Source organism: Rattus norvegicus, chromosome 10 (genome assembly GCF_021556685.1).
Source record: "Rattus norvegicus strain SHRSP/BbbUtx chromosome 10, alternate assembly SHRSP_T2T, whole genome shotgun sequence".
In the NCBI taxonomy this organism is placed as follows: Eukaryota; Metazoa; Chordata; class Mammalia; order Rodentia; family Muridae; genus Rattus; species Rattus norvegicus.
The window spans coordinates 88,917,878-88,944,399 of NC_141543.1; the positions used below are offsets into that span (position 1 = coordinate 88,917,878).

The 26,522-nt window shown below is 53.1% G+C and overlaps 3 protein-coding genes and 1 non-coding gene across 9 annotated transcripts; 2 read left to right on the forward strand and 2 right to left on the reverse strand.

Annotated features, from left to right (window-relative positions):
- The first annotated feature begins 182 nt into the window (after positions 1-182).
- On the forward strand, positions 183-3,363 carry Cisd3 (CDGSH iron sulfur domain 3). Of its 3 annotated transcripts, none has more exons than XM_087570763.1 (4): positions 183-272; positions 588-620; positions 890-1,009; positions 2,992-3,363. In XM_087570763.1, the coding sequence occupies exons 1-4, from the start codon at positions 222-224 to the stop codon at positions 3,169-3,171; spliced, it is 384 nt and encodes a 127-aa protein (XP_087426889.1). In that variant the 5' UTR covers positions 183-221; the 3' UTR covers positions 3,172-3,363.
- Positions 3,364-3,535: 172 nt separating this feature from the next.
- On the reverse strand, positions 3,536-15,471 carry Pcgf2 (polycomb group ring finger 2). Of its 4 annotated transcripts, XM_087570764.1 has the most exons (11): positions 15,210-15,471; positions 14,474-14,586; positions 8,600-8,749; positions 7,934-8,030; positions 7,700-7,755; positions 7,505-7,555; positions 6,794-6,902; positions 6,637-6,691; positions 6,458-6,553; positions 5,749-5,829; positions 3,536-5,121 (listed from the first exon to the last, which is right to left on the reverse strand). In XM_087570764.1, exons 3-11 carry the CDS (start codon positions 8,709-8,711, stop codon positions 4,750-4,752), a joined length of 1,029 nt encoding a protein of 342 aa, XP_087426890.1. In that variant the 5' UTR covers positions 8,712-8,749; positions 14,474-14,586; positions 15,210-15,471; the 3' UTR covers positions 3,536-4,749. The 4 variants fall into 4 exon arrangements, with proteins under 4 accessions (XP_087426890.1, XP_087426892.1, XP_087426893.1 ...); XM_087570766.1 differs by lacking the exon at positions 15,210-15,471 and having other exon boundaries at positions 14,142-14,636; XM_087570767.1 differs by lacking the exons at positions 14,474-14,586; positions 15,210-15,471 and adding an exon at positions 8,961-9,091.
- Positions 15,472-17,633: 2,162 nt separating this feature from the next.
- Trnan-guu10 (transfer RNA asparagine (anticodon GUU) 10) lies at positions 17,634-17,707 on the reverse strand. The gene has a single exon. It is a non-coding gene; the product is annotated as a tRNA-Asn (tRNA).
- Positions 17,708-18,638: 931 nt separating this feature from the next.
- On the forward strand, positions 18,639-25,735 carry Psmb3 (proteasome 20S subunit beta 3). Its single transcript, NM_017285.2, has 6 exons — positions 18,639-18,714; positions 19,011-19,195; positions 22,683-22,790; positions 23,106-23,283; positions 24,587-24,681; positions 25,554-25,735. The coding sequence occupies exons 1-6, from the start codon at positions 18,712-18,714 to the stop codon at positions 25,600-25,602; spliced, it is 618 nt and encodes a 205-aa protein (NP_058981.1). The 5' UTR covers positions 18,639-18,711; the 3' UTR covers positions 25,603-25,735.
- The last annotated feature ends 787 nt before the right edge of the window (positions 25,736-26,522 follow it).

Here is a 26,522-nt window from a genome sequence, read left to right on the forward strand (position 1 = left end):
AATAGTTCAAGCCGGAATGCACAAAATGTGCGGGCCAGGTGAAGATGCAGACATCCGAGCTCTGCAGCGCTGCACTGCCTTGGACTCTGTAGGGCCAGGGCGGCACCTGCCGGCTCCAGGGCGGCTCGGCCCTGCCCCTCCTATGCGGGGCCGGGCGGTGTCTTCCTTGGGGGCGGGGCGGAGAAGGCGGCGAACCGGACGCGGCGACGCGTAAAGAGGCCATGCGCAGCGTGGGGACGAGCCTGCACGCTGTGGTCATGCGCGGTGTCTGGGTGAGCGTCCCCTCTTTGGTGACCCCTGGCCGTTCGGCCCCGCCTCCCCCGGCCCAGGGTCAGACTCCACCCCTCGGCCGGCGTCCCCACGGGGCAGTCTTTTTCCGGAGGGAGCGCCAGAGTAGATGCCTAGATCCGCAGGGCCTTTTCTTTGACCCTTTTCCCAACCTTTCTTTAAAAAAAAAAAAAAAATAGCTTCTACGCTCCTTTGGCCTGTGGTCTTTCCCTTCCCTGATGGGCTTCCGGTGTCTTCCCTTCTCCACTGATCGTATCTTTCTGTTTCCAAATCACATCTGCCTGTCTGCCTTGACGAAGCTGTGTCAGAGGCGGGAAATCTCCTCTTGGTTGGTGAGTACACCTCAAGTCTTCTCCCTGCACAAGTCCCATCAATTCCCCAAGCCTCTAGAGCTACGTCAAAGACAGCGACAGGGACACCCTCGCTCCCAGCATGCTCTGGGGAAGGTTTGGTGGACCACAGGACAGAAAGCAAGGAGCCAGGATTCCCGCTGAGGGGAGGACAAACCCCAGAGTTTGAAGAAAGTTACGGGACCCTGCCAACTAAAAGTACATTCCAAAGCTTGGGATGACCCTGAGCCACTCATCCATCCTGGTCATAGGCCCGATGGTTCCCCAAAGATCCAGCCAAGCCAGTGGTGGCACAGAAAACACCCATCAGGTTGGAGCTGGTTGCCGGGAAAACCTACAGGTGGTGTGTATGTGGCCGAAGTAAGAATCAGGTGAGTTATTCCTGTAGCCTTTCACTTACTTACGTGTGACACGTCTATGGTCATACTGTCCTGAACAGGCCTGATCTCAGAAGCTAACAGTTAGGCCTGGCAGTGTGACACCCAGACACCCATCTCCATCCCCCTCTTGCTTGAGGTCAGCATGGTATATCCTGGGAACTTTCAGTCCGTCCACATTCTCCCTTCCCACCTTTTTATTTATTTATATGAGTACATTGTTGCTGTCTTCAGACACACCAGAAGAGGGCATCAGATCCCATTACAGATGGTTGTGAGCCACCATGTGGTTGCTGGGGATTGAACTCAGGACCTCTGGAAGAGCAGACAGTGCTCTTAACCACTGAGCCATCTCTCCAGCCCCCCAGTCAGTGTTCTTAACCACTGAGCCATCTCTCCAGCCCCATTTTTCCCTTCTTTCTATATATACCCGAGGTACAATTGGGGGACAGGGCTCCATGGCGGGAACCAGCTTACAGGCCAAGGACACCACTGTGGGGATAGGCGTTGTCAGCGTATGTGCATGTCCCTCCCGAGAAGCACAGAAATGGATGACGGCCCTTCAGTAATGACCACAGCTCTGTGGCTGCTTTAGTCTTCTCTCCTCGAAGTTCTGCCTCTGTGTGTACATCTGGTCTCCAGCTCCAAGACACCAAGGACTTGTCTGGTCTCCATGCCCTTCTCCTTCAAGTAGCATCTGTCCATGTGCCAGGCCTTGGACCTCACAGCTGGGACGATTCTGTTCAGTCTTCCCCAGTTGTCCCCTCCTAGGTTTCTTTCCTCTCTTCTCACCTTGGATGGGACTTTTCCTGCTTGCCTGCTGCCTCTGATGCCAACCCTGCTGTACAGTCTTCCCTGTGCCGGAGCCTCTCCCTTTCCTTCTGGAGAACTCTACCCCATTTCCCCGTGCTGTGTGGTTGGGATGAGAAACCCAGCTCTGAAGGCTTACTTTGTGGCCTTTGGACAGGTATTCCAGAGGGTGGGGCAGTTCCAAGGGCATGCCAGCCAGAGGACTATGGGTAGGGTAGGCCTGCTCTGTGCCCTTTAGACAAGGTGCTGGTTTTCACCAGTACATTGCTCTTCACCCCCTGCCCCTAACAAGGTGTCTCCCCTCTTTGGGCCTTCACCGTCCTCTGCTTTGAAGGGTTCTCCTGAGAGACATGGTGCTTATATCAGTAAGGCTATGACAGGCAGGCAGGTTGTTGTAGACACCCCCTTGCTTATTGTTTCCTGTATCCCGGCAAGACTGACCCCACCCTGGAAAGGCACTGGGGTGCTGGGCTCTCTCCTTCGTGAGTCCGCTTTCATGAGCCAATGGGGATTCACCTAGCTGTTAAAAAACACAAAACAAAACACACAAAAACTGAGGGTGAGGGTGGGGATAATTACCCAGTTGATGGAGCCTTTGTTGTTTGTTGAAGCCCCAGAGTCTATCCCAACACTCAGTAAACAGGGTGTAGCAACATTTAGCCATAGTCCTAGCTCTTGGAAGGTGGAGGCAGGAAGATTGGAGTTCAAGGTAGGTCTGGGTCACATGAGAACTTGGCTGGCAAGACGCTCAGTAGGTAAAGGTTGCCCTGCAGCTTTGCTGACTTGTGTGATCCCCAGGGCCCACATGCTGAAAGGAGAAAACCAAGTCCCCACAAGTCGTTCCGTGACTTCTTGTGCACACAGCACACACACGCACAATTTAAAAAATGTAAAAGCCGAACAACAGGAAATGCCAACCTTTTAATGTCACATGGTACCTGTGGGTGGTAATGTGGCCTCTACTTGAGGCCAAGTTCTCCTTGCAAATGGTCCTGGCCTTCTGCGTCTCCCAAAGGTGAACAATGAGAAGTGCTTGCAATTCCATAGAGACATTATTCTCACAACAGCCTTCCTGTGACCCCTCCCCCCCCACACACACACATTGCAGGGCTCAGGGAAACGATAGTGCCCTCGCCCCCCTCTAACTTCTCTCTTTCTCTCACCAGCCCTTCTGCGATGGCTCCCACTTCTTCCAGCGCACTGGCCTTTCCCCACTCAAGTTCAAGGCCGAAGAGACACGCACAGTGGCCCTCTGTACCTGCAAGGCCACTCGGCGGCCCCCTTACTGTGATGGTACCCACAAGAGTGAGCAGGTACAGAAAGCGGAAGTAGGCTCCCCGCTCTGAGGGGTACCGAGACTGCGAGCCTCTTCCAGGCTTCCCTTCCTTGAAGGCAGTGGTGCCACCCACAGAAAGTAACATCCAAGGACTACATCTGCTTGTGAGCAGTGGTTCCCTGAGAAACTTGTGCTCTCCTCTTGGGCAGCGGAGAGCAGACCCTGGTAAAGCTGTCATTAAATGCTGAGACCCACCCTCCAACTGTCCCTGTGGTCACTGGCAAGGCTCACAGGTCTTCTAGAGCGCGATCTGTGGTGACAGAGGGCATCTGCTGGCCAAAGTGGGGCAGTTCAGATCCACTGCAGTTAGCACAGTGAGGTTGGGGAGCACCCCTCCCTTCCCCCTCCCCCCTCGGTCCCAAAGAACCACAAGCTTAAGAGTGTAGGCAGCATTTATTACAAAGCCAAGAGATACAAATGACCCAGGACAGGAGGGTATAGTCACAGGACCTTAGACTCAGGACATGGTACAAACAGACCCATGGGTTTAGAACCTCACACACTAAGCCAATACCCTGTCCTCCCCCCGCCCCCCAGATCTATGTACACTTGAGGAAAACCAGGTGGGCAAGGTTTGCCCATAATAGGTGGTCCACCAGGTAGAGTTGGGGTGGGCCCATTCTTTATCTTCTTGTGCTTCTAGATGCCTCTGTCCTATCCCTGCCTGGCCTCCGCTGGGGGTGAGGAAGTGGACTGGAGGGCCGTTAGCTTTTGGCAGAACTGGAGTCTGTGCTTGTCAGGGGTTACCCACCCCAACCCTCGGCTCTGGGCCCCCCAGTGACTGTCACCTCCAGTCTTGCTAGATTGGGTTCCTGGGTCAGGGTAGGGCAGGAGAAAATGAAGTGTTCACAATGCCAAAGTCACACATAGACTTTGCAGGGCCAGGGTCTTCTCTTCCACACACAGGAGGAAAGGGGGGAGGGTTCAGAACTTAATCAGTTCTTTGAACAAGGTTCCCACTGTCTGAGGAGATGAGGGGAATCTCCGCAGCCACTTGATGCTCACAGCCAGAGGACAAACTGCACTTGTAAAAGGCACTGTCTCAGTGACTGAACATTCAACAGTTGGGGGCTTGGACAGGGATGGGAAACAGCCAAGATGGAGCCCGTAGGCAGCTAGGGCTTAGGGACCCAACATGCCCTCTGCCCGGGAAACTAGAAGGGACATAGGGAAGGACGTTAATACTTCCAATGACCCCTTAAGACTACCAGGTAACCCCCCTTCCAGAACAGCAGAGTGAATTACAGAAGACCCCTAGACCTGGACACCCCCCACTCATACACACACACACACACCACACACACACACACACACACACACACACACACACACACACACACACACACACACTTCGTTTCCTGTGGCATTTAAATTAATCTGGTTGGTCCATAGAAAATAAGTATGTATATTTGGTTTTTCCTATGTACATATATATATTTATATATATATAGATAGATTTATTTATAAAACCCACCTCCCACTCTGAAGATGGGAGGAACCAGGGAAAGTCAAAGTGGAAAAGGGGGGCCAGAAAAAGTAAAAAGGAGGGAAAAGATGGCTGCGGAAGGAGAGGGTCCCTTTCCTCAAGTTAAGGGGGGCAAGGAGCTCCATTAACAGTCATCTTGCGCCCCCTGCTGGTGGAGGATGGCGTCTGCAGGCAGTTCGAAGTGCCCCCATTGGTAGCTGTGGTGGTTCCAGCAGCAGTTGAAGGTGGAGTGGGGGAGGTAGGATGGGTGGCTGGGGGGCCGTGGGAGCTGGGAGAGCCATGGGATGGGGTCGCAGGGCTGGGCAAGGAGGAGGAGGTGGCCGGAAGGGTGGCAGGGCTGGGAGCCTTGTCGCTGACTGACTCACACTCGGAGGCCCCGCTGGTGTTGGTGCCTTCTGAGGGAGTTGGCACTGTGGGTAGGGTGAGCCTCTTGCAGGCTGGCTGGACACGGTACTTGAGGGGGAGAGGCCCATTCTGTGGTGAGAAGGAAAAGGCCAGCAGTAAGAAAAAGGGAGTGTTAGAAGAGCGAGCCACCAGGGACCACCCATCCCTGTACCCAACCAGGGCCCAACCGGGAGCAAAGGTCTGAGCCTTGAAGAGGAGAGGCCCTGCAGAGTGAACAGACAGAGCCAGACAACCAAATAAAGAGACACAGACCCACTGAAGAAGGGGGTGAGAGACTTGGGGGGGGTTGGAGATCATGCAGTACCAAGGCATCACATTCCACGGTGGCTGCCCTGACTGCTGACCCCAAGTCTGAGTGGTAGTAACCAGGGCATCCACAAGGGACATGTGAGAGGTATGCCAGTAACCTCAGCACCCCGGAGGCTGGACTGCTGAACTCAGTCCAGGCCAGCCTGGACTCCATACCAAATTTGAGGCCGCCAGGGAAAAACTGTCTTAAATAAACAAACAAAAAAAGAAATGGCCTAGAGCTGACCTGGGAGTGCTGAGCCGTCAGGGCCTGGCTTGGCTCCAGAGACGGGAAGGGGTGTCTGACATAAGAGGGTGTCTCGTGTCACTGTGGCCACTGACCAATGCCAGGCCTGGCCAGGTAGGACCTTAGATTACCCCACCTCTGTCACCTGCTCACTGGCTTACCCTCCGCCACGGGTAGATGTAGGCTATGTCCATTAAGGTGTAGTATTCCTTCAGGGGCTCGTCTTCATAGAGGATCTCCACCTGGAGGGAGGGAGGGAGGGAGAGAGGGAGGGGATGACACCCACGGGACCCTGGCTGCCAGGGTTGGGAGCCTTAGGGGATAGAGGTAAGTGAATTGAAAAGGTGGACTCCAGGAGTTCTCTCCCGACTATAGATGTGACTTCCCTTCTCCCAAGAAACGCCAACCCACTGACGGGGAGGGGGAGGCTTCTCTCTAGGACCCTTTTGACCCAGACTCTTGCCTGTACCCCTAAGGGAACCACAGAAGCAGCTTTCATACCATCCGTACATCTGACCTGATGTTAAGAGCGCCACAACGTTTACTATCTCCCTACCCTCAGTGGAGGCTAAGGGAAGCTTGTACCTAGGAGCTTGTCCAAGAATCAAGGTCAAGTGTATCAGAGACCTCCTAGGGACCCTGTGTCCAGCATGGTTTACCAGTCTGTGTCTTGGAGTTCCTTGGCCCTATCAAAGGCCTGGCATTTGCATGCATACACCTAGGCCCTCTGTACACCAACTAAAACAATTACAGACCATCTTATCCTCAATAGTTGAGCTAGGCCCAGCTATACGCTATGTGCTGGCTATGATGCCCACCAGTCAGACACACCGACAGAGCTGTGCTGTCTGAGACAGCACGGGCATTCACCTTGTACTTGCTGGGCACATCCATTTTGTTGCGGAGGAACTTGGCGAGGTGCATCACGGTCATGGCCGCCGGGCATCGCAGGAACCGCACTCCTGTCTGTGGGGGAAGAGGCCCCAGTGAGAAGGTGTGTCCAAGCACTCTCAGCCCACAGCCCACTCCTGGACAGGCCCAAGGTGCACCTTCTCCTTGTCCCCGTCCCCATTCTCCACGAGGCTCTTCTTCTCCTCTCGGTCCCTGGAAGGCGAGAGAAAGAAGCTGTAGACTGGAGCTGCAGGACACATGCATGTCTGATTGGAGAATGGGCCAGGGTAGAAAAGGGGCCGAGGTTGAACTTGCCTGACGCCTTCATAGAACTCAATGGACAGGCTGACAATCTCGTCGTCACCCAGAGCCCCCTTCTCCTGTTCCAGGACCTCACCTCGGTCCTCGTTGGAGCCGTTGGGGACTGCAGAGGGAGACAAGGGGATTGGTCAAAAACAGAGCAAGGGGGCTGGAGAGATGGCTCAGTGGTTAAGAGCACTGACTGCTCTTCCAAAGGTCCTGAGTTCAAATCCCAGCAACCACATGGTGGCTCACAACCATCTGTAATGAGATCTGATGCCCTCTTCTGGTGTGTCTGAAGACAGCTACAGTGTACTTAAATATAATAAATAAATAAATCTTAAAAAAAAAAAAAAAAAAAAAACAGAGCAAGGGACTGAGGACCTAGGGAAGGAGGTAGGGAGGGTGCGAGGGGGTATTTGTTTATAAGATTTATTTATTTATAAATACATTGTCACTGTCTTCAGATACCAAAAGAGGGCATCAGATCCCATTACAGATGGTTGTGAGCCACCATGTGTTTATTGGGAATTGAACTCAGGACCTCAGGAAGAGTAGTCAGTGCTCTTAACCCTGGACAGGGTTCTAGCTGGGAGGTCTGCTGGAGGTCAGAGGGACAGTGGGGCCAAAGCTGGTACATTCACAGCTGGGGCGGCCCCAGTCAGTCACGTTGCTTCAGGAACCAGAATGTGCTTGTAGCTTCAGAGTGAAGGAACACACACTCACCCTCTGTCAGGGGGTATGCCGCGTAGAAGTCCCGTCTCCGTTTCATCTCATCTAAAGGAAGGAGGCGGGGATGAGTGGGTGACAGCTGGGAAGGAGGGGAGTGAGGGATGAAGAGGGGGTGTGTGTGTGAGTGCAGGGATGAGCGTGGGACAGTGATGGGGGCCAGGGGCAGGACAACACCGGGGTTCGTGATACCTTTAAAAAGCCCAGGCACCAACTTGTAGACAATGTCCTGGAGGGTTTTGTCTGATCTGGGAAAGAATGGAGACGGACATTAGCGACCACAGTACCTTCACCTCTCTAGCCAGGGACAGGCCTTGGACCCCTTCTTCTGACCCAGCGTTCAGGCATGCACGTTCCTGGTGGCATCTCTTAGCCTATGTCAAGCCGGAAGCCGCTGGGAGGCGGGGTATGGGGACAGAAGCCCACCTGATGCTGAGCAGTGGCCGTGTTTTATGGACCTGGACATCACACATGGGGCAGTATTTGTTGGTCTCCAAGTAGCGCACGATGCAGGTTTTGCAGACTTGGAGTGTGGACAGAGAGAAGACAGTCAGAGCCCCTCCTTGCCCAGGCCTGTGATTACACTCAGCTATCTGTTCCGCTATGACCCAGCAGCTCACACGTCTGGGCTGTGGTACCTTGTCTCGCCTTGAGGGAGGATGTGCCCTCTAACTATGAGCCAGGGTGGTGTCCTGTCTAACACAGAAGGTGCGCCAAGTTCTAGGCTCCCCTGAGCTAGCCAGGTAAGGCACCTTATTAGTCCTGGATCTCTTGTAACCAATCTGGCAGTGCGAAGGAGTGACCCCTGAATCTACAGGGGTCAAACTTCAGCCAGAGAAATCAGAAAAACTGGAGGTTTCTGATGCTGTCCCAGGAATGAGCTGCTGGGTCCAGGACACACACACCACACCCCTACACACACACACACACACACACACACACACACACACACACACACACACACACACACTCATTGTCCCTTCTTGGCAGTCTCTCTCAGTAACCCAGGGTCCGCTCTCCAGGGCAGTAAGGGATGTCCTCCAGTTTCCCTAAGCAGTGTCCCCAAGCTGGGCACCCCCAAACTCAACTCACAGGAATGTAAGCATTCCACAATCGTGGTGGCGTCGATGAAGTAGCCCCCACAGAGGGCACACATGAGGTGAGGGTTCAGCTCCGTGATTTTAATCCGTGTGGTCCGATGCATGTTGCCGGGGTCAGGACTGAGACCTGAGAAGGGTCACCCTGGGAAACAGAAATGGGGTCAGAAACCCAGCCACCCTTAGTTGCTTCCCTGCACTGCTTCCCCCTGGGCCCAAAGCCCGTTTCTTTCCTGTTTCGGATGTGCAACTGGGTACCAGTTTGACACTGGCTGCCTCTGGCCCACCCTCTGAGTGTTCACTGGGTGGTGGGGGCTCAGGAAGTTTCTGCCACCTTGAGAAGCAAGGTCATATACCATTTCAGAAGCAGTAGGAAAGACTGAAGTCAGCACATAGGAAGCACTACCCAACTCTTCAAGGTGGATGTGGGAGAACAGGAAAAGGGAAGATATTGGTGCTTCTAAAGACCTTCCCGGGACCTGTGGGCCTGTGAGAGAGCTCGGCACAGTGGGAAGAGAAGAGAATGAAGCCTGCAAGTTGTCCTTTGATTACTCACACTTGGACATGCATGCCGCACACAGAAAATAAACGCAATAAAAAACTTTTTAACAATATTCCTGGTTCCAACCCATATCCATTCAAGTGGTCAGGTATTTACCGAGTACCAAGAGCTTTAAGAACTAGCACAGACGGGGACTGGAGAGATGGCTCAGCGGTTAAGAGCACTGACTGCTCTTCCAGAGGTCCTGAGTTCAATTCCCAGCAACCACATGGTGGCTCACAACCATCTGTGATGGATCTGATGCCCTCTTCTGGTGTGTCTGAGACAGCAACACAGTACTCATACATAAAATAAAATAAATCTTTAAAAAAAAAAAAAAAAAAAAAAGAACTAGCACAGACAACAGAATTCACATGCCAAAATGAGAAAATGAGAAAAGAAAACAGAATTCATCGCCACTCCACCAATGAGATCCTTCATGAGACCGTCCAGAGAGACACCAGGACGCAGGCAGGCCCACCACCTGTCTCTTGACTGTGTCCCACTCGGGGCTTAGAACACCGCCTTCCTCTAATGTCTCTGGACACAGACAGCTCCTTGCAAGTCTACGACATGCTGGCCCTTCGGCTTCCTGGCCAACCCTGAGGCTGGCTTTCATTTGTCCCATGTTATAAAGAAGCTGCGGGCCCAACTTGACATTGCACTCTACAGGTGATCCAAGGGCCTGGCAAAAAGACCTTTACTGTCCCATGGCAGGAACCGCCCCATGTCACCCACTCCCCAGCCCCACCAGCACACTAACTGCTCTCCACCGTGCATGGTCTAGGAACCCACTCTCATGAATTGCTTCCCACCTGTTGCCACCTGTTTACAGGCTGGCCACCAACAAAGCACAGGCTCTCCCGACCCCTGCCGCAGAGCCAGGGCGCTCTCTGCGCTTCCCAACGCACCTGGCCAGGCCTGGGAGGCAGAGGTCGGTTCGATGCTGGCTCTGAACCGAAGGGGGCTACTACCTCTTTCCTCTCTCCCAGAGCAAAAAGCCCAGGAGCCTCGAGAGGCTGGCCAAGCCCCAACCGCTCCTTTACAACGCACACTCTTCTCTCTTTTCCAGAAAGATTTCTAAAGCCACCACACAGGGTTTTCTAGGACAAGAAATTCACAGCCAGCATCTGCAGTTTCTATAGAGACCCCAGGGTGAGGCTGGCCAGAACCCAAACAGCTAATAAAGCCCCAGGGCACCTGTCCAGAGGCTGGGATAGATGGAGCCACACAAAAGGCTACACTTTCGACAGACACCAAGTTGCAGAAAAGAGAAAAGAGAACAAGCCGGCCAGAGGTGGCCCAGAGACCCGGCCCTGAGGCGGCTACCCCTGACCTGCAAGCCTGCAGTAGAGTTCCTGCCCCTCTAGGTGGCCTTAGCTGGTACTCCCTGCAGGGGTTCCCCCAACACAATTTCAAAGAGGCTGCTGGCTACTCTACTGTTTAGTTGTTTCCATGGTAACGCAGTCTCTGGCAAGAAGCCCAAATATTATTACAACCATCCAGAGGATAGAACAAACTCCAAGTGGCTGTCTTTTTGAGCGTGTGTAATAGCCACCGTGCGTGCGTACGTGCTGTCTGGGCTTCCAAAGGTACTTCATGTGACTGCTTGCCTTGTGTGTGTCTGTGTCCAGAGACACAAACTCACAAACTGTATCAGAGTAGGATTCTGCCAGGGAACTCAGGATGCTAGGGTAAATCCCCTCCACCCAGCACGCACGCGTACACACACACACACACACACACACACACACACACACACACAAGAATATATGTGCTCTTCACCCACACACTTCATTTGCAAAGAGACAGAGGTTCCTAAGAAGTACAGAAGCTCCACACAGTCTGTCATTTTAGGTTTTACACAACAACCCCACCCCCACCCCACCCCACCGCTACCCAGCTCTCTTTCTAAGCTCAGGGCCATAAGGGAAGGAGACGGTGTGGATGGAAATGTTCCTTGTCTCCCCTGGGAGCAAGGGAGCCTCCCCATCCCCATTCCCATCCCTAGGGGCCTCAGAAAGCCACTACTGAGGCTGGGGGTGGGGAGAGGCCCTGATTGGCTCCTCACCTGATTGCCATGGTTACCTGCAGGGCCCTGTCAGCAGGTGCCAAGAGTGGCTGTAAACAGGAGCTCCTCGTCCCCAGAGCACCCCCTCCCCATTTCCCTGCTCAGGATCAGGACCAGAGTTCATTCTTCCCTGATGCTGAGGACTGTGGTGCTGGTGGGGAGGAGAGGGAAAAGGAGTGATGTGTCACATCACTCCATGGGGGACAGGTGGCAGAGACAAAGGGCCTGTGGAAGAAAAAGTGGAAGACACAGGTCCCAAGAAACAGAAAGGGGGCTGAGACATTTGGAACTGGTGTCAATGGAGCTGGGAAAGAAACCAGTCTCTTCTCCGTTCCTCCAACAGCTCCCCACCCCCAACCCAGTCTGTAGTCTTCTCTGGCTCTAGCTCCTGGATTCCAGGGGCCCCAGGCTGGAAAGGGGTTTGGTCAGCACCTAGCACCCAGTCCCTTGCCATTTGGGCTCACCGCTCCCTCCCTAGGCTTCCAGCCTACAGCTGACAGACATCCCCCATCTCTCCAAACTAGACTTTTCTTCTGTAGGTACTGGCCTACTGACGCTACGGATCCTACTGCCCCCCGGGGACAACAGCTACTGCCTTCTGCCTCGATATTGCGCCAAATCAAACCAAGCCCCAGGCCACGAGAGGTCATTCAAGGTCACATTGGAGCAGTTGACAGCGGAGGTGGACCAGATCCCGGAAAGCAAGTAGTACAGACTTCTCAGTTTGCAGATGAAAAAAACTTAGATATGACTTGCCCAAGGTCACTCGGCAGAAAAACAGGCAATGCTCTGCGGAGCATCTGCCTGCCTCCTGTTCTCATGTCATAAGCCAGCATCCAGGTGGGCGCTCCTTACTCGGAAGGCGGAAGAGCTGAGCAGGTGGTAGGAGGATGGAGGGCAATTACAAAGAAGGGCTGTAAGTCCACCCTGTGGGCCTGCTAAATGGGAGGCAAAGCTAATTAAAACCTTACACCACCTCCACAGTATAGAAGGGAAAACTGAGGCAAAATGGAAAACAGAGTGAGCAAGAGTAGAGTGTGTAGACAATCTCTAGCATTGGTTCCCCTCCCGGCTTCACAGACCCAGCTCTGCCACCAAACCTTGTGTGTTTATGTATGGGTCAGAGAGAGGATTCTGCACCAGAACATTGAAATCTCTTATCTTTTCCTAACCTTTGACAGTGGGACAGTTCTTCCTACCACTCAGTTCCTGAAGACAGAATAAAAAAAAAAAACAATAATAAAAACAAACAGAGTATACACTGGGTGGCACCGCAAGATACACAAATCCAGAGCCAGACACACCCCCTTCATCACAGCCCCCAGAGCCAGAGAATCCGTGGTCACATACACAAGCCAGACAGACACTTGGCCAGACACACATCACCACACGCACAGCTAGGCTGGAGCCAGGCTCCTACTCCACAGATGCGGAAATCATTTCCACCCACCCCATCACATCCCTGCCTGAAACTGGAGCCACAGACATTAACCTCCTATGAACCTCTAGTCCTCTCAGGGTAAATTATAATCTAAGTCTTCCAGCAACAAAGGCAGTTCAGCCCCCAATTCCGCTGTGGGGTCAGAGGCTGAAGGGCTGCAGTTGGCGTCTGACCTGTGTAACATGTGACCTCTTCCACGTCGGGCTCTCTCCATTCCCATAGCAACAGTTCCATCAAACCAAGATCACTCGGGGAGTTACTTTTCTCCCTTCTCTGCTCACCTCCCAATACTTCAACTTGAACAGGGTCAGGCGACAGCCGGACTGGATCCTGGAGGCTGCTTCCTGCCTCATTCCAAATACAGTTCTAAGTGCGCAAGCCCCAACCTCAAACCAGGGGAACCCCTGGGAAAACCTCTCCAAAATGCTACAACAGAGCTGGCTTTATGCTCCTCGGATTACAGTAATAACACCTTGGAGCAGGGATGTGTGTGTGCTGGGGGGGGGGGGGGAATCATGAGTTTCAGGAACAGGATAACTGCAAGAAGTCCAGAGCGGGAGGCCCAGGACCAAGAGAGCTGGCTAAGAGAAGCCCCTCCCTCAGCGAGAGGGAGATCAAGAGAGACTGAGGCAGCATGGGGGATGGCGGGAGCACGGCTAGGGGCTAGGAGAGACAAAGACGCAGGGAAGACTCACGGCAACACCTGTACATATTAAACATTAAAATTCACACAAACATACACACTTCTTCTCGATCAAGCAACCAGAGCAATTTTGGATAGACCCGGGAAGTGAGGGATGGAAGAATAGGGGGCTTGCCTAGACGCCCCTGGGAGGCTGGAAGGACGCGGGGGTGTGTGCAGGCCCAGGGTTCCCCAGCTTTCAGAGCTAGCAGCCGCAGGGCTCAGGGAGAAAAGAGTAGCCGGTTCCCCTTTCACCCCCAGTGGCAGAAGGGTCAGCTCATCGCACCCCTTGGCCACTAAGGAAAGGAACATGCTAAATCTCTCCGCGCTGCCGTTCTTCTCCCTCCGCCCGTGCTTTCCCCTGAAGCCTAGGTCAAAGGATCAGGCACCCCAGTGACCGAGAGGCCACTCCTTCCCTCCCTAGAGCCAAAGTTTGGTGGGGCCCCTGGAGGGAGGTAGGGGAAAAGCTCGGTCGAGGTGGTTCAGGGAGGGGGCGGGGCGCCTCGCACCGGGACGAAAGGGACCTCTGGGGGAGGTGCCCAAGATCCCGACCCCAGTAGTTAGGGCGCCCTCCCTCGGCCGCCAGAAAGCCAAGTCCCCTTCCTCCGGGCCTCAAGTCCTCGCGCGTCTACCACGCTCACTGCCCACTCGGGAGGCGACCCTTGCCCGACTCGGAGGGGGCTGATCGGCCAGAGCCACAGTCTGCTCCAGCTTGTGGAGACACTCGGGTCGCGGGGACGAGACCCACCCTAGCGTACGTCCCCAAAGCCCTCGTGGCCGCCCGGACCCTCCCCCTCGATACCTCGCAAGCAGGGTCTTAGCAGGGGGCTGCTGCACAAAGAGGAGGTGGTCGAGGGAGACTCCAAATCGTTAAGAGGGGGAATCCACTTCGGCCATCTTGGAAGGGAGGAAAGGGGAAAAAAAAGAGAGAGAGACCGGGAACGGGAGAAAGAAAGGCGGACCGGGAGAGCTTGGACAGCGGCTGGCCGGGCGGGAAGGGGACGCGAGCAGCAGGCCAGGCCGGAGCTCCCGGCTCCCACTGGGGTTTGCAGGGAAAGGTGAACGGGTCCCGGTCGCCAGCCCTAGACGCTTACGAGGTAGCAAGGAGGCAAGCGCGAGTCGGCGTCCGCTTACCTGGCTTCGGGGTCCGGTGGATCTCGGGGAGGGGGGGATGGGAGGGAGGGAGGGAAGGGAGGGGAGGGGGACCACAGCCCTGTCGCTCGCTCGGTCGGCGGGAGGGGAGAAACCTATGGTAAGAAAGGAGTTTGTAAGAGCAGCTTGGGGTGGGAGGGAGAGTGGGGAGGGGAGGGGACCATAGAGGAGGGGAGGGGCTGTGGGGGGGGCAAAATGGCTTTTTTCCTCCAGACAAGAGTAGGTCCCGCCCACTACTCACCCACGTGACCTCATTCCTTCAGGATGTTTGCAGAGAGGGAAAGAAGAGGGGGAGAGGCTAGCTCAGCTGCTCCCCACCGCCTAGCGCTGGGCTTCCCCCAAACCAAGGGAAGACCACCTCTTATCCAAACAGATCCCTTGAACCCGGAGGAAAGGTCCTGTTGTATTACCTTCCATCATGAAACCACCTCCTCCACCTAAAATAAGTGTGTTCTCCCCCCCTCCCACCGACCCTCCATCCCTACCCTAGCTGGGGAGCTAGGAAAATGGTAAGATGCAGACTAGGCGGAAATGTGTCTCGCAGCACCCGGTACCTCGCCGCTACCAAAGGGCGCTTGGGCGGGGGACACGGCGCCGTCGGCCACGCGTCCGAGTGAGGTTCACTCACTCCAGCTGAATTTCTTGGGATTTCTAAGTGCGTGTGTGACCCCGAACGTGCCCTCGCCGCCCGCCCCCCACCGGTTCGGGGTCGTCGCACCTCGCGGAAAGCGCACAGTGGCCGCGGGGCTTGACTGTGGCCGAGGCTGGCGCGCTCAGCGTGCTCGGGCGGAGAAGAATGGAACGCAGTCCGGGGCGGGGAGAGCAGCCCGAGACACGAACTCGGGCGCCGAGCCAGAGACACAATAACTAGCCGAATTCGAGAGGCCCCGACGCAATAGGAAGCGAGGAGTCGAGAGAGGACGCGCGCCTTTTCGCCGCCGGTGCGCCTCCCTCGCGGCCGCGGAGGGGCCGGCGAGCGCGAAGGTGGCGGGTGCCAGCCCACTTCGACTGTCGTCCTCGGCTCCACCCAGCGCTCGCTCCCCGGTCCCCAGCGGCCCCGGGCCCCGGGCCCCGGGCAGGGTAGGAAGGAGAGCTGGAAGAGACGGCGCCAAGGAAGCGAATCGATTCTGCGTTACCACAAGAACCGTGGGCCTCATTAGGTCGCTCGATTTCGCTGATTCGTTACTTATGATTTATTGGGGGTGCCCACTGTCACTGTCCCTCCAAAGCGCTCGATTATCCGGCCTGAAATGCCTTTTTTCTGGTTCTTTTTTTCGGAGGTGGGGACCGAACCCAGGGCCTTGCGCTTCCTAGGTAAGCGCTCTACCACTGAGCTAAATCCCCAGCCCCCTGAAATGCCTTTAAACGCCTGAACGGTGGGTTGGCTCGTTTAAGTAATGAATTTTTGTCGAGCCTGCCTCCTCTCCTTGTTCCAAGCTAAAGCAGTCCCGAAGTGAGTGCTTTTATACACTGGTCGGCTTATCAGGAGCCCTGTGAAGGCCGCCCAGTGACACCACCAGCTTCAGCTCTCAGCCCGCATAGCCAAATGTAGAGGAAGAGCAGGAGATTTCCGCTTAGACTGTGTGGTCCAAGTGGGAGCGGAAGAGGCCACGGGAGCATTGGTCACTTGCTTCCCAATCCCTACATCGGGTACCACGAGCTCACAGGCTACTGTGGAAAGGGGTCATGACTTAGACATGTCAACTGTCATCAGGGCCCATGAGTCCCGGCATTTTGAACTCTGCTATATCAAACACAAGTGCTCAACACGGAGGGTTACCGCAACAGGGATCCAAGGGCGGCGCCTGGCTACCTTTGCTTACTGGAGTGAGTATCCATTCGCTCCTCAAACAACTAGAAGTTCCAGTTCCAAGTAAACCGTTGGAGAGTAGGAGTACACTGAAGACCCACCATCCACTAAAAGTCCAATAAATCACCCATGCTGGGATTTATATCGCTAACTCCTGTGGTTCATCAGGAAAAACCCTGACTCAACTCTGCCAGTATCACAAGTTCTCTGGTCTTTCCGACTTTAGTCCATTAACCCACCTGGAAGCACTTGGCGGGTGCCAACGTCAAGTATTGTTTTAGGCACAGTAGGTAAGCTGGGCTTTGACTCAGATCAGGACCCGTGAGGGCAAGCCTAAAAAGACCCAGTTCCAGTCGTGTCTGAGCTCCAGGTGGTCCTCTAGGCTTGCACCCATCTGCAAACACGGGAGAGGGAGTCCAGAAGAGACTTCCTTTGAGCCCCTTGCACATTCTCTCCTGCCCACCTCCAATGCCCTCTGCAAACCCTCATTTCCCACCAGGTTTGTGTCTTACCCTGTCCTCTAACTGATTGCCACTCGTGGTGAGCACAATCGGTCATAAATCAGAGGTTCCCAGAGAGCAGGAACCTTGCAAGGACTTGAAGGCAAGGACGAACAGGCATGTTTCCATCGGATATAGAGCTACTCGAAGGAGAAGATCCCTTTTTAAATGGCGACAGTAGTTGGAGAGAGTGGTTCTTCCTTGCTTGTGTGCAGTTTTACCTGTGTCCTTTACACCGCTCCCTTCTGCAAACGATGCCCTTTGTTGATCTCTGAATTTATTTCCCCATCTCCCTCACTGTCTCTCTTTTCCTCTCTTTTTTTCTCCCAGAGACGGGACTCTTGCCCTACTCCCTTACTTATGTCTACTTAGGTCCCCTCATTGTATGCCTTTCTCTGTAGATGACAGCTAGGTCCTTCTCTTTCAGCTATCTCTTTTATCCCTCACTTTGTCCCTGTGGTTTTTTTTGTCCCTGCACTGTTTCCGTCCATCAGGACAGATGTCCTATTTCAAGTTGATATCGTCCACTGAGGCAGACAATGGGAGCTGTCCAACCTCCACCGCAAAATTTATTCTTAATCCAAGGAAAAATGCATTGTTAAACATGGCAGTGAGACAGAAACCTGGCTTTGGTTTTCTGTCACCCTGATTGGGAGAATGGTGAGAGATAGTGGGGAGACATTGGGGAGACATCCGGTCATTGACTACAAACGGACTTCTAAATACAATGACCCTCTGGGTTGGTTTATCACGATTATTGCTTCTGGCACATCGGTACCGAATGCTTTTGAACATTAGTGACTTAAAAGGACACGCTCAAAAATATACAAACCGTCCCTGGGTGGGCTCGAACCACCAACCTTTCGGTTAACAGCCGAACGCGCTAACCGATTGCGCCACAGAGACGGCGATGGTTGTTTCCTAGGCAGAGAGCTGAGTCAATAGGAGTGAGTCCGATATGGCGCAAGACCAAACACAACGCAAGCAGTTACAGTAGCTTAGAAATGCAGCGAAACAAATCCGATCTGGAAGAACAGCGAATCCTGGCTGTGGCAGAGGGAACGGGGATTGTGCTCAGGAGGGGACGACGAGGGACGCACACGTCCCACTTGGGTCGCCCTGGAGCCGTTGGCCCAGGCTATCCTCGGTCAGTCTCTTGGATGTGGCATAGAACGTTTCTTTATAGAGTGAACAGAGACTAAGGGCTACGACTGTCCGCCAGCAGGGATTGGGGGTGAGGAACTCCAAACGCGGAACAACCTGTAGCCCACTCCCGCAAGACAAAACAAAACAAAACAAAACAAAACAAAACAAAACAAAACAAAACAAAACTCCACTCTAGAATTGAACCCTCTCAGCATGAACCCTCGGCGCGGTCTTCCCATTCCGCAAAGAATGGGCGCCTTCGGTATACTCGGGGTCAATGGGTATTCACAGCCCCGCAAAAAATCCCGGTAAACAGTAGGGATTTGTGAATGAATACATGAAGTCAGCTAGCTTGAGTAAAATGCCTAACTCCTACAGCACCACAGTAAATCCCAGATTACCTACTCGGCTACAGCACCAGCCCTACAAGGCCCAGTTCCAAGCCCACGTGTTGCAAACTCCGCCCCAAGGTGGGACGGCCCGGAGTCCAGATCCGCCAAGATCCCAACATGCCCCGAACTGCAGGCTCTTCCGCACTCACAGTGACTTTTCACTTTCCGCTTTCCATACCTCCGTTTTGCTGTCTCAACCAAACTATGCATACTTGTGACTGACGGGCTGGGTATCCAATAGAAGGCTGAACCAGTCAAGCCAAGTGGTTCGCCAGCCAATGGGGAGGACTCGGCAAGAACGTTGGCCCTGAGAAAGCCAGAACCGGTTTGTAGGCAGCGCAGTGGAGATCGGGTTCCTATTACAGTGCAATCATGGTGAGATTGGGGACTAAGGAAAAAAGTCTGGGGTGGGAACTGAAAACATGGACGGGTAAGAATTGGGTTCGGGACGGAGAGGGCCTGGTGGTCAATAGAATGCACGTGGGAGGACTATGCGGATGAATGCGGTTCCTGGCTGCTCCACTGAGTCCATCTCAGGCCGGAGCTCCTGGCGTCCTGGCGCCTCCAGAGTACAGGGCACAGGTATATGAGCTTTGGGGTCTAGGACTGAGCTGAAGGTTTTGGTCGCACTTAGCTCCACGGACTGAGCCGCTTGATTTGTTTGCCCCCAGTCTGTTATGTCCTATAATGGAGGGGCCGTCATGGCCATGAAGGGAAAGAACTGTGTGGCCATCGCTGCAGACAGGCGTTTCGGAATCCAGGCCCAAATGGTGACCACGGACTTCCAGAAGATCTTTCCCATGGGTGACAGGCTCTACATAGGCCTGGCCGGCCTGGCCACTGACGTCCAGACAGTGTAAGTGTCCTGCACTTAACCAACCCCATCTTCACCCAGGTTTCTTCGTTGAGCAGCCTGTCTTGAGTAGCCTGGCATCAGCCATCTGCCAAAAGCCACGATTGAGTGTGAGACTCAGCTGAACACTACAGCGGTACAGAGATGGGTCTTAACCTACGTTTTCTGGCATTAACTAGGTTCTATGGGAAGAAGCATCTTTGTTACTGCCTAGCTGTCTCATTCTGCGATTCATTGAGAGTCTTTTTTTTGTTCAAAATAACCAATCCCAGTGTAGGTCTTTCTTAAGCGAAAGACCGTGGGCATTCCCTAAAGCAGTAGTTGGCAAAGCAGACATACAGAATGATAACCAACCATGAAGAGCTAGTGGGTTTTAACTTCCCACTTAGCTTACCTAGTTGACAGTGGTTACGTGATTTGAGTGACGGCAGAGTCTGAGAGGAGAAACGGGTTGTTGTGATGGCCCTGGTGTGTCGGTTCTGGTTGCTATGATTGGTGGTGGGAAAGTAAGTGTGGGACTTTTTCTTCTTCTTCTTTTTTTTTTTTTTTCCGGAGCTGGGGACCGAGTGTGGGACTTTTTAAACACAAACTTCATTGATTGTAATTTTACTTATTTTTATTTTGTGTGTCTGTGTGTCTGTGCATCACGTATGTGCAGTGGCTGCAGAGGTTAGATGAGATGTTTGGACAACCTCTCCCCTCCCTCAGCCCTCATGCCCCGAGCATGCAGGCGGTTGTCAGCCATTATGTGGGTGCTGAGACTTGAACTCGGGACCTGTGGAAGAGCAGTCAGTGCTCTTAACCACTGAGCCGTCTCTCCTATTATTTTATTGTGTTTGTATGCCCAGGTTCCACAGCCTGTGTGTGGAGGTCAGAGGAGTTGGTTCTGCCTTTCCATCATGTGGGTTCCGGGCCTTGAACTGGTCAGGCTTGGTGTAGGTGCTATTACCCGCTGGCCCATCTCACTGTCTCAAGGATGGGTCGTGGTGAGTCATTGACGTAGAAAGATTCATTCATCGATTCATTGACCATTGAGGTCAAGAGTCAAGTCTTCCCCTGACCCCCAACCCTGGTACTAGAAAGTGAAACCAGAATTTTGAATGCTTAAGCACATGAACACGCTGTTGACCTACATCCTCAAGCCCACCTCCCATACCCTGTATCATCGTTGTCATCATTATTATTTTTTAAAGATTTATTTATTCTACATAAGTACACTGTAGCTGTCTTCAGACACACCAGAAGAGGGCATCGATAGATCCCATTACAGATGGTTGGGAGCCACCATGTGGTTGCTGGGATTTGAACTCAGGACCTCCGGAAGAACAGTCAGTCCTCTTAACAACCGAGCCATCTCTCCAGCTCCATCATTATTATTAAAAGGTTTATTTTATGTGTGGATGTTTGCCCACCTGTCTGTGCACCAGCTGCATGCTGTGCCCCAGGAGGCCAGAAGGGGGCAATGGATTGCCCAGAACTGTAGTTGTAAGCTGCTTTTCGGGGGAGGGAGTTGGGAGTTGAACTTGGGTTCTGTGTTCTTTCTTACCCACTGAGCCATCTCCCCGGTGCCTTTTTATGTTTGAAGCATAATACAGTCCGCCCTGAAGGTTCTCTGTCAGACTGAAGTAGCTTAAATGAGAACTACTCGGCCAGAATGGGGCTGTGGTTCAGTGGTGGTGTATGTTTAGCATATACAAGGCCCTGGGTTCAGTTGCTAGCATTGGGGAAAGAAAGATAGATTAGTCATGATGGCCCGTGCCTGTAATGCTGGGATTATAAGGGAGCTTGAAGCTGGAGACTGATACCTGACTTTAAGGTCCACTGGTTACCTAGCCTAGGTTAGCCTAGGCTGAGGGGGTAGACTGAATTTGGAGGAAAAGATTCATGTACACTAAACATGCTCAGAATTTTCCTGTCAGTATTCCCCACACTGGGGTAGAAGAACCCTTCACATGGTATTTACATTGGTTTTAGTACACAGTCACTGAGGGGTGTGTGAATACCCAGGGCATGGTTACACATTAAAAAGTGACTTAGAGGGCTGGAGAGATGGCTCAGTGGTTAAGAGCACTGACTGCTGCTCTTCCTGAGTTCAATTCCCAGCAACCACATGGTGGCTCCCAACCATCTGTAATGGGATCCGATGCCCTCTTCTGGTGTGAGGTGTACATGCAGTTAATGCACTTTTACTTATAAAATCTTTTTTTAAAAGAGTGATTTAGAAATAATGGCATTGGGGTTGGGGATTTAGCTCAGTGGTAGAGCGCTTGCCTAGGAAGCGCAAGGCCCTGGGTTCGGTCCCCAGCTCCGAAAAAAAGAACCAAAAAAAAAAAAAAAAAAGAAATAATGGCATTTCATATAAGAAATGTCCCTGCTGGGCTTCAGATCTGTGGGGATCCTGGAACCAGTCTTTCTGGTTATTGAGGAAACTACGCTAACATCCAGTCTAGTGCTTGGCTGTGACGTTTCCAAGATAGTTCTTTCTGTGTTGTGACTGAAGTCCAGCGGTTAGGACTGTGACAGGAAAAGATGGTGATTTTTTCGATGCCAGTTTTGAGGAGCTAAGACAAACCCCCTCAAAGGGGTAGGGTTTGAAGTTATACCTTAGGTTTGGAGAGACCTTGGTGGTGTGTTGAATCTAGGGGATCAAAGTCTAGAGGGAGAGTATAGGGTGCGGGAGGCTTTTGAGCTGTACCTAGAAGACTGAACCTTATTTTTAGTAGGGAGTTGGGGAAAAGTCAGGAAAGAAGAGGAAAGGGAAGGCAATATGGCTTAATGGGGAAAAGTGCTTGTGGCCAAAGCAAGTGACCTGAGTTGGGTCCCTACAATCCAGATGGTGAAAGGAGAGTGCTGACTCCCTACAAGTTTCCCTCTGACCTACACATGTATGATATGTTGCAAGCGTGTGGGCGCTCACTCTAAATAAAATAACAACAACCAAAAAGGGAAGAGGAGGGGGAGGAGAGGTTGGGTCAGGATTTCCAGGATGGACCATGAAGCTTGGAAGCAGCAGTTGGTAACATCAGGAGAGCTGGAAGGGAAGCTTGTCAGGCATCGTGGAGTCTCCAGAACCCAGAGCGGCCCAGGCTTACTCAAGACTCAGGCTGCCCTCCCTCACTGTGGCCTTCTGCAGAATCTTCTCACTAGTGCCCACTTGCAGTGCACAGCACCTCCTGATTCAGTAGCCTTCAGGTTCCTTGCCTGTAAGAGATGACATGGAACTTACCCCCAAGACTCTTGGTTCCCGTGTCTTGAGGTTCCTTCTTTTGCTCAGTACTTGTGGCATTGGTTGGTTCTATGCAGGGTCTATCACAGAACTCCTGGGGTGGCCTAGGGTCGTCCTTCGTGGGCACCTTCTCATCAGCGAGCACCTGCTCAAGTGTTGTGGTAGGGACAGAAATCGTATGTCCCCGTCTGTTGTTCTGATCGCCACAGGTTGAAGACCAGAGGACTTTTAGCAATGACTAACTCCTTGCTTCTCCTACCCCAGTGCCCAGCGTCTCAAGTTCCGACTGAACCTGTACGAGCTGAAGGAAGGACGGCAGATCAAGCCTTACACCCTGATGAGCATGGTGGCCAACCTCTTGTATGAGAAACGGTGAGTCTCATACAAGAAGTAGACGTGTAGATGTACAAATTGGGTGTAGTCCTGGTGGGATTTGGATCAGTAAAGAGGTTGAGAAGGCAGAGTTCTCCAAGAAATTAGGGAGGGAGGGAGGACCAGGAGGAGAGGTCAGAGAGGAAGATGAACACACCTTAACATTGCCAGGTGCCAGGAGAGGGGGAGGGGCTGCACAAAGCTGGCCACAAGGAAAGGAGGCCCGTCCCTCACTACCCCACCCTGTCTGAACCGGCATGTGTGTGTGAGCGCCAGTGCTCTCAAACTCTGGACTCTCTCTCACCCCGACCATAGGTTTGGTCCCTACTACACAGAACCTGTCATTGCTGGCTTGGACCCGAAGACCTTTAAGCCCTTCATTTGCTCTCTGGACCTCATTGGCTGTCCCATGGTGACAGATGACTTCGTAGTCAGTGGCACCTGCTCTGAACAAATGTATGGGATGTGTGAGTCTCTCTGGGAGCCCAACATGGTAAGCTATCAACAGCAAGGCTGGCCTCTGTACCCAGGCCACCAGAGAGGGGTGAGTTTGTGCAGCAGCGAGCAGTGGGGAAGGTGCGGCTGCTGCTCCACTGGAGGGCTCCATCTGGGCTGGCAGTGAGAACAGCCTGTTTACCTACCCTGGTCACGTTTACTAAAGCGGCATCATACTGGTTTTCTGGGTTCCTTCCCCGGGACAGGCAGCAGCAGAGTGAGCCCGAAGGTTGGTGGTCTGAATTAGAAACTATTATTTTATAGTAGCCCAGGCTGTCCTAGAACTCACTCTGTAGCCCTTGTACTTAGAGATCCTCCTGCCTCTGCCTCCCGAGTGCTGGGATCAAAGGCATGCACCACCACTGCCTGGCATTTTTATCAATGTTGTGTTTTTTCAAGACAGGGTTTGTACTTCCCTAGAACTCTCTTTGTAGACTGAGCTGAGCCTCGAACTCTGATCTGCCTGCCTCTGCCTCCTGAGTGCTAAGTGAGTCAACCTTCCATTCACCTCAGCTGTGAACGGGGGCATTCCCGCAGACAGGGAACTGAGGAGCGTGCCCAGTGAGAACATTAGAGCTACACTTCACAGGGAGGTTGCACTCTTCAGGCTTAGGGGAAGCCAGGCACAAAGTTTATTGCCATTAACAAGGCAGACCTTCAAATGCCTGCTTAGAGGAGCAAGAGGAAAAAGCTGGCCCCCGGGGCAGGCAAAACAGCTTGTACTAGGGTACAGTAGGGCTACAAATGCCCAGTCTGTCGAGAGTGCCTGCAGTGGGAGAATGCATGTGTGAAATGGGGCTGGAGAAGGGGAGGGGGACCCTGAAAACCCTGTTTAAATGCTTTCCTTTGGTAGAAGGAGCCTGAGGGACGCTGACTACAGCTGGGGTGTCTAGCTGGTCCTGACTGGGGATGGAGGGGCAGCCAGAGTCAAGGTGGAGAATCCAAGAGAAGGAGCAGGTTTGAGGGGTGGGCTTGTAAGTTTGGGTGGGCTGGGTTTTGGGGGACCTGTGAGACCTGTGGGATGGTCTCAGGCTGCAGAGAAGTAGGCCAGAACCAGGTGGAGATTCTCTTCCCTTTCAGAGGGGGAATGGAGGCTCTGTAACGGGATATAATTATGACATTTACCCAATATCACACTCTCGGGTTTGAAGTGTTTTCTTTGTCCTGTTTCCTCCCACGGAAGGAGCTGAGAGGAACCGTCTCTCACTCCAGGCATGGCAGGGCCTACAGCAGGGCAGCTAAGAGTTCAGAAAAGAAGAGGGCTGAGGAGCCCAGGTCTGAGCGCTTTGCTCTGTTGGCAGGATCCAGAGCACCTGTTTGAGACCATTTCTCAGGCCATGCTGAATGCTGTGGACAGGGATGCCGTGTCGGGCATGGGCGTCATTGTCCACATCATGTGAGTACAGTCTGGGAGAACGCTGAATACTTCACAGAGAGCGTCTCCTCCTTCCCCGCAGCATACCTACCCTCTGTAAGATAGAGAGGCACCACAGGAAGCAGAGCCTGGTCACTGCACCCAGGTGGCGGGACTTTTGTATTCTCAGCACTGGGGAGGCTGAGGCAAGAGGATTTTGAACTCAAGATTAGTTTGAGGAAGAGAGGGACAGAAGGAAGAAGTAAGCAGACAATAGGCCTAGAACAGTAGAGTTAATTTTACTGAGGTAGGCAGCTAGGTGCTGCCCAGACCCTCCAGGCCTCAGGACACTCTAGGACTGAGTCTCCTCACAGTGGACATGTTTTTCCTTCCCTAACAGTGTCCCCAAAGTTTCAGGGATGATCACGGGCAGCTACTGCTTCAGACTGAGTGGCTCATGGCTCCCCATCCTCCCCACGCCCTCTAGTCTGCAGCCCAGAACTCACATCCCAGTCTGCAGCCAGACCTGAGGTGCACACTGCACTCTCCCTGTCTGAGGCGATCGCCAGAAGCTTCATAGAACGTAGCAGTGTCTCCTTCCTTCATGGGCTCTGGAAAGCAGAATTGAGCAATCCAAGGTTGTCATGTCCTTTGCAGTGAGAGCAGGTGCTTGTGAAAACACTTGCTCTGTAGGCCTGAGGACCTCCCCTCCTTGGAGGGTGTCTCAGTCTAGCCCCAACTGTGTCTGGGGCAAAGCCCCCTGTCCTTGCCTGTCCTGCCCTCATAACAGTCTAGAGGACAGCAGACTATTAGGTCGCCAGGCAGCCTTTCCCTTTCTTATAGCTGAGGGCCAGAGGAGAGGCAGGCAGGAGAGACAGGAGACAGGATTGTGTGTGACTTTTCTCTCTCGACAGTGAAAAAGACAAGATCACCACCAGGACACTGAAGGCGCGGATGGACTAACCTGTGCTCTGGCCCCGTCTCCCTTTTGTTGTTTTTCTTTTTAATAAAATCTCCTTTCTTTCATGCCTGCCCGCCCTTGTTTCTGCGACTTTGTCCCCATCAGGGAGAGCCCAATACAGAGCGACTTTATCTCAGTCGTCTTTGGTTTCACTTATTTTGGTGCAGGGAATTATGGCCCCTGGCCATACTAAGCACACATTCTGCTACTGAGCTACACCCCTATCCTGTGTTTCCTTCTGGGCTTGCTTCATTGGCACACCTAGGGCTCCCTACCAGTCACCAGTGGATGCCTTCACGGTGCTGGGCTTTGCAGAGCGTGCCTTACATAATGTAGAACTCAGGCACTATGAGCCAAGGCAGTTGACATCAGCCTAAGTCCCATTTGTCCCCAAACCTGGATCCCTCTCATTCACTCAGTTGGCAGTCTTCCTCCACACTCCCAGTGCTAAAGTGGGGTTTGGCCAAGGACCCGTGAATGATCTAGGTCAGTGTTGTTTATCTTTGTCTTTACCACACTGGCAGGGAGGAGTGGGCGTGGCCTCCTCCAAGATGATGTCACTGACCACTGTGCACGTCTGGCACACTTGTAACCTGTAGTAGTAGATTCAGTGCTCCAATACACAAATGTTTGCTTGGTTCCCAGGTAGCCTCTGAATGATCTGACGGCCCATTCAAACTCATTCCTATTTAAAATAATTCTTTTGTTGTGCTGGGGGAATCAAACCCAAGGCTTTCAGTGTTAGGCAGTATTTATTCTACCGCTCACCATAGCCCAGGCCTTCCAGGCTCCGGGGACCTTTCTTACCTATTCTTCACAGGCTGGGACTACAGGGCCACACAACCCTGGTGGGACTTGTCTTTTTCTTTTCTCTTTTTTAACTTTCTGAATCGGAGGGCCTGCGATGAGCTAAGTTTTGTCC

What these genes read in the sequence shown, in the direction of transcription:
- Cisd3 (XM_087570762.1), top strand. Translation starts at nt 507, where the DNA reads ATGGGCTTCCGGTGTCTTCCCTTCTCCACTGATCGTATCTTTCTGTTT. An exon ending in GGGAAATCTCCTCTTGGTTG is followed by an intron (nt 621 to 889) that starts GTGAGTACACCT and finishes TCCTGGTCATAG; the next exon opens with GCCCGATGGTTCCCCAAAGA. An exon ending in GTGGCCGAAGTAAGAATCAG is followed by an intron (nt 1,010 to 2,991) that starts GTGAGTTATTCC and finishes TTCTCTCACCAG; the next exon opens with CCCTTCTGCGATGGCTCCCA.
- Pcgf2 (XM_087570764.1), bottom strand. Translation starts at nt 8,711, where the DNA reads ATGCATCGGACCACACGGATTAAAATCACGGAGCTGAACCCTCACCTC. An exon ending in TGTGGAATGCTTACATTCCT is followed by an intron (nt 8,031 to 8,599) that starts GTGAGTTGAGTT and finishes CCACACTCCAAG; the next exon opens with TCTGCAAAACCTGCATCGTG. An exon ending in GAGTTCTATGAAGGCGTCAG is followed by an intron (nt 6,692 to 6,793) that starts GCAAGTTCAACC and finishes CTCGCCTTCCAG; the next exon opens with GGACCGAGAGGAGAAGAAGA.
- Psmb3 (NM_017285.2), top strand. An exon ending in AACCTCTTGTATGAGAAACG is followed by an intron (nt 22,791 to 23,105) that starts GTGAGTCTCATA and finishes CCCCGACCATAG; the next exon opens with GTTTGGTCCCTACTACACAG. An exon ending in GGCGTCATTGTCCACATCAT is followed by an intron (nt 24,682 to 25,553) that starts GTGAGTACAGTC and finishes CTCTCTCGACAG; the next exon opens with TGAAAAAGACAAGATCACCA.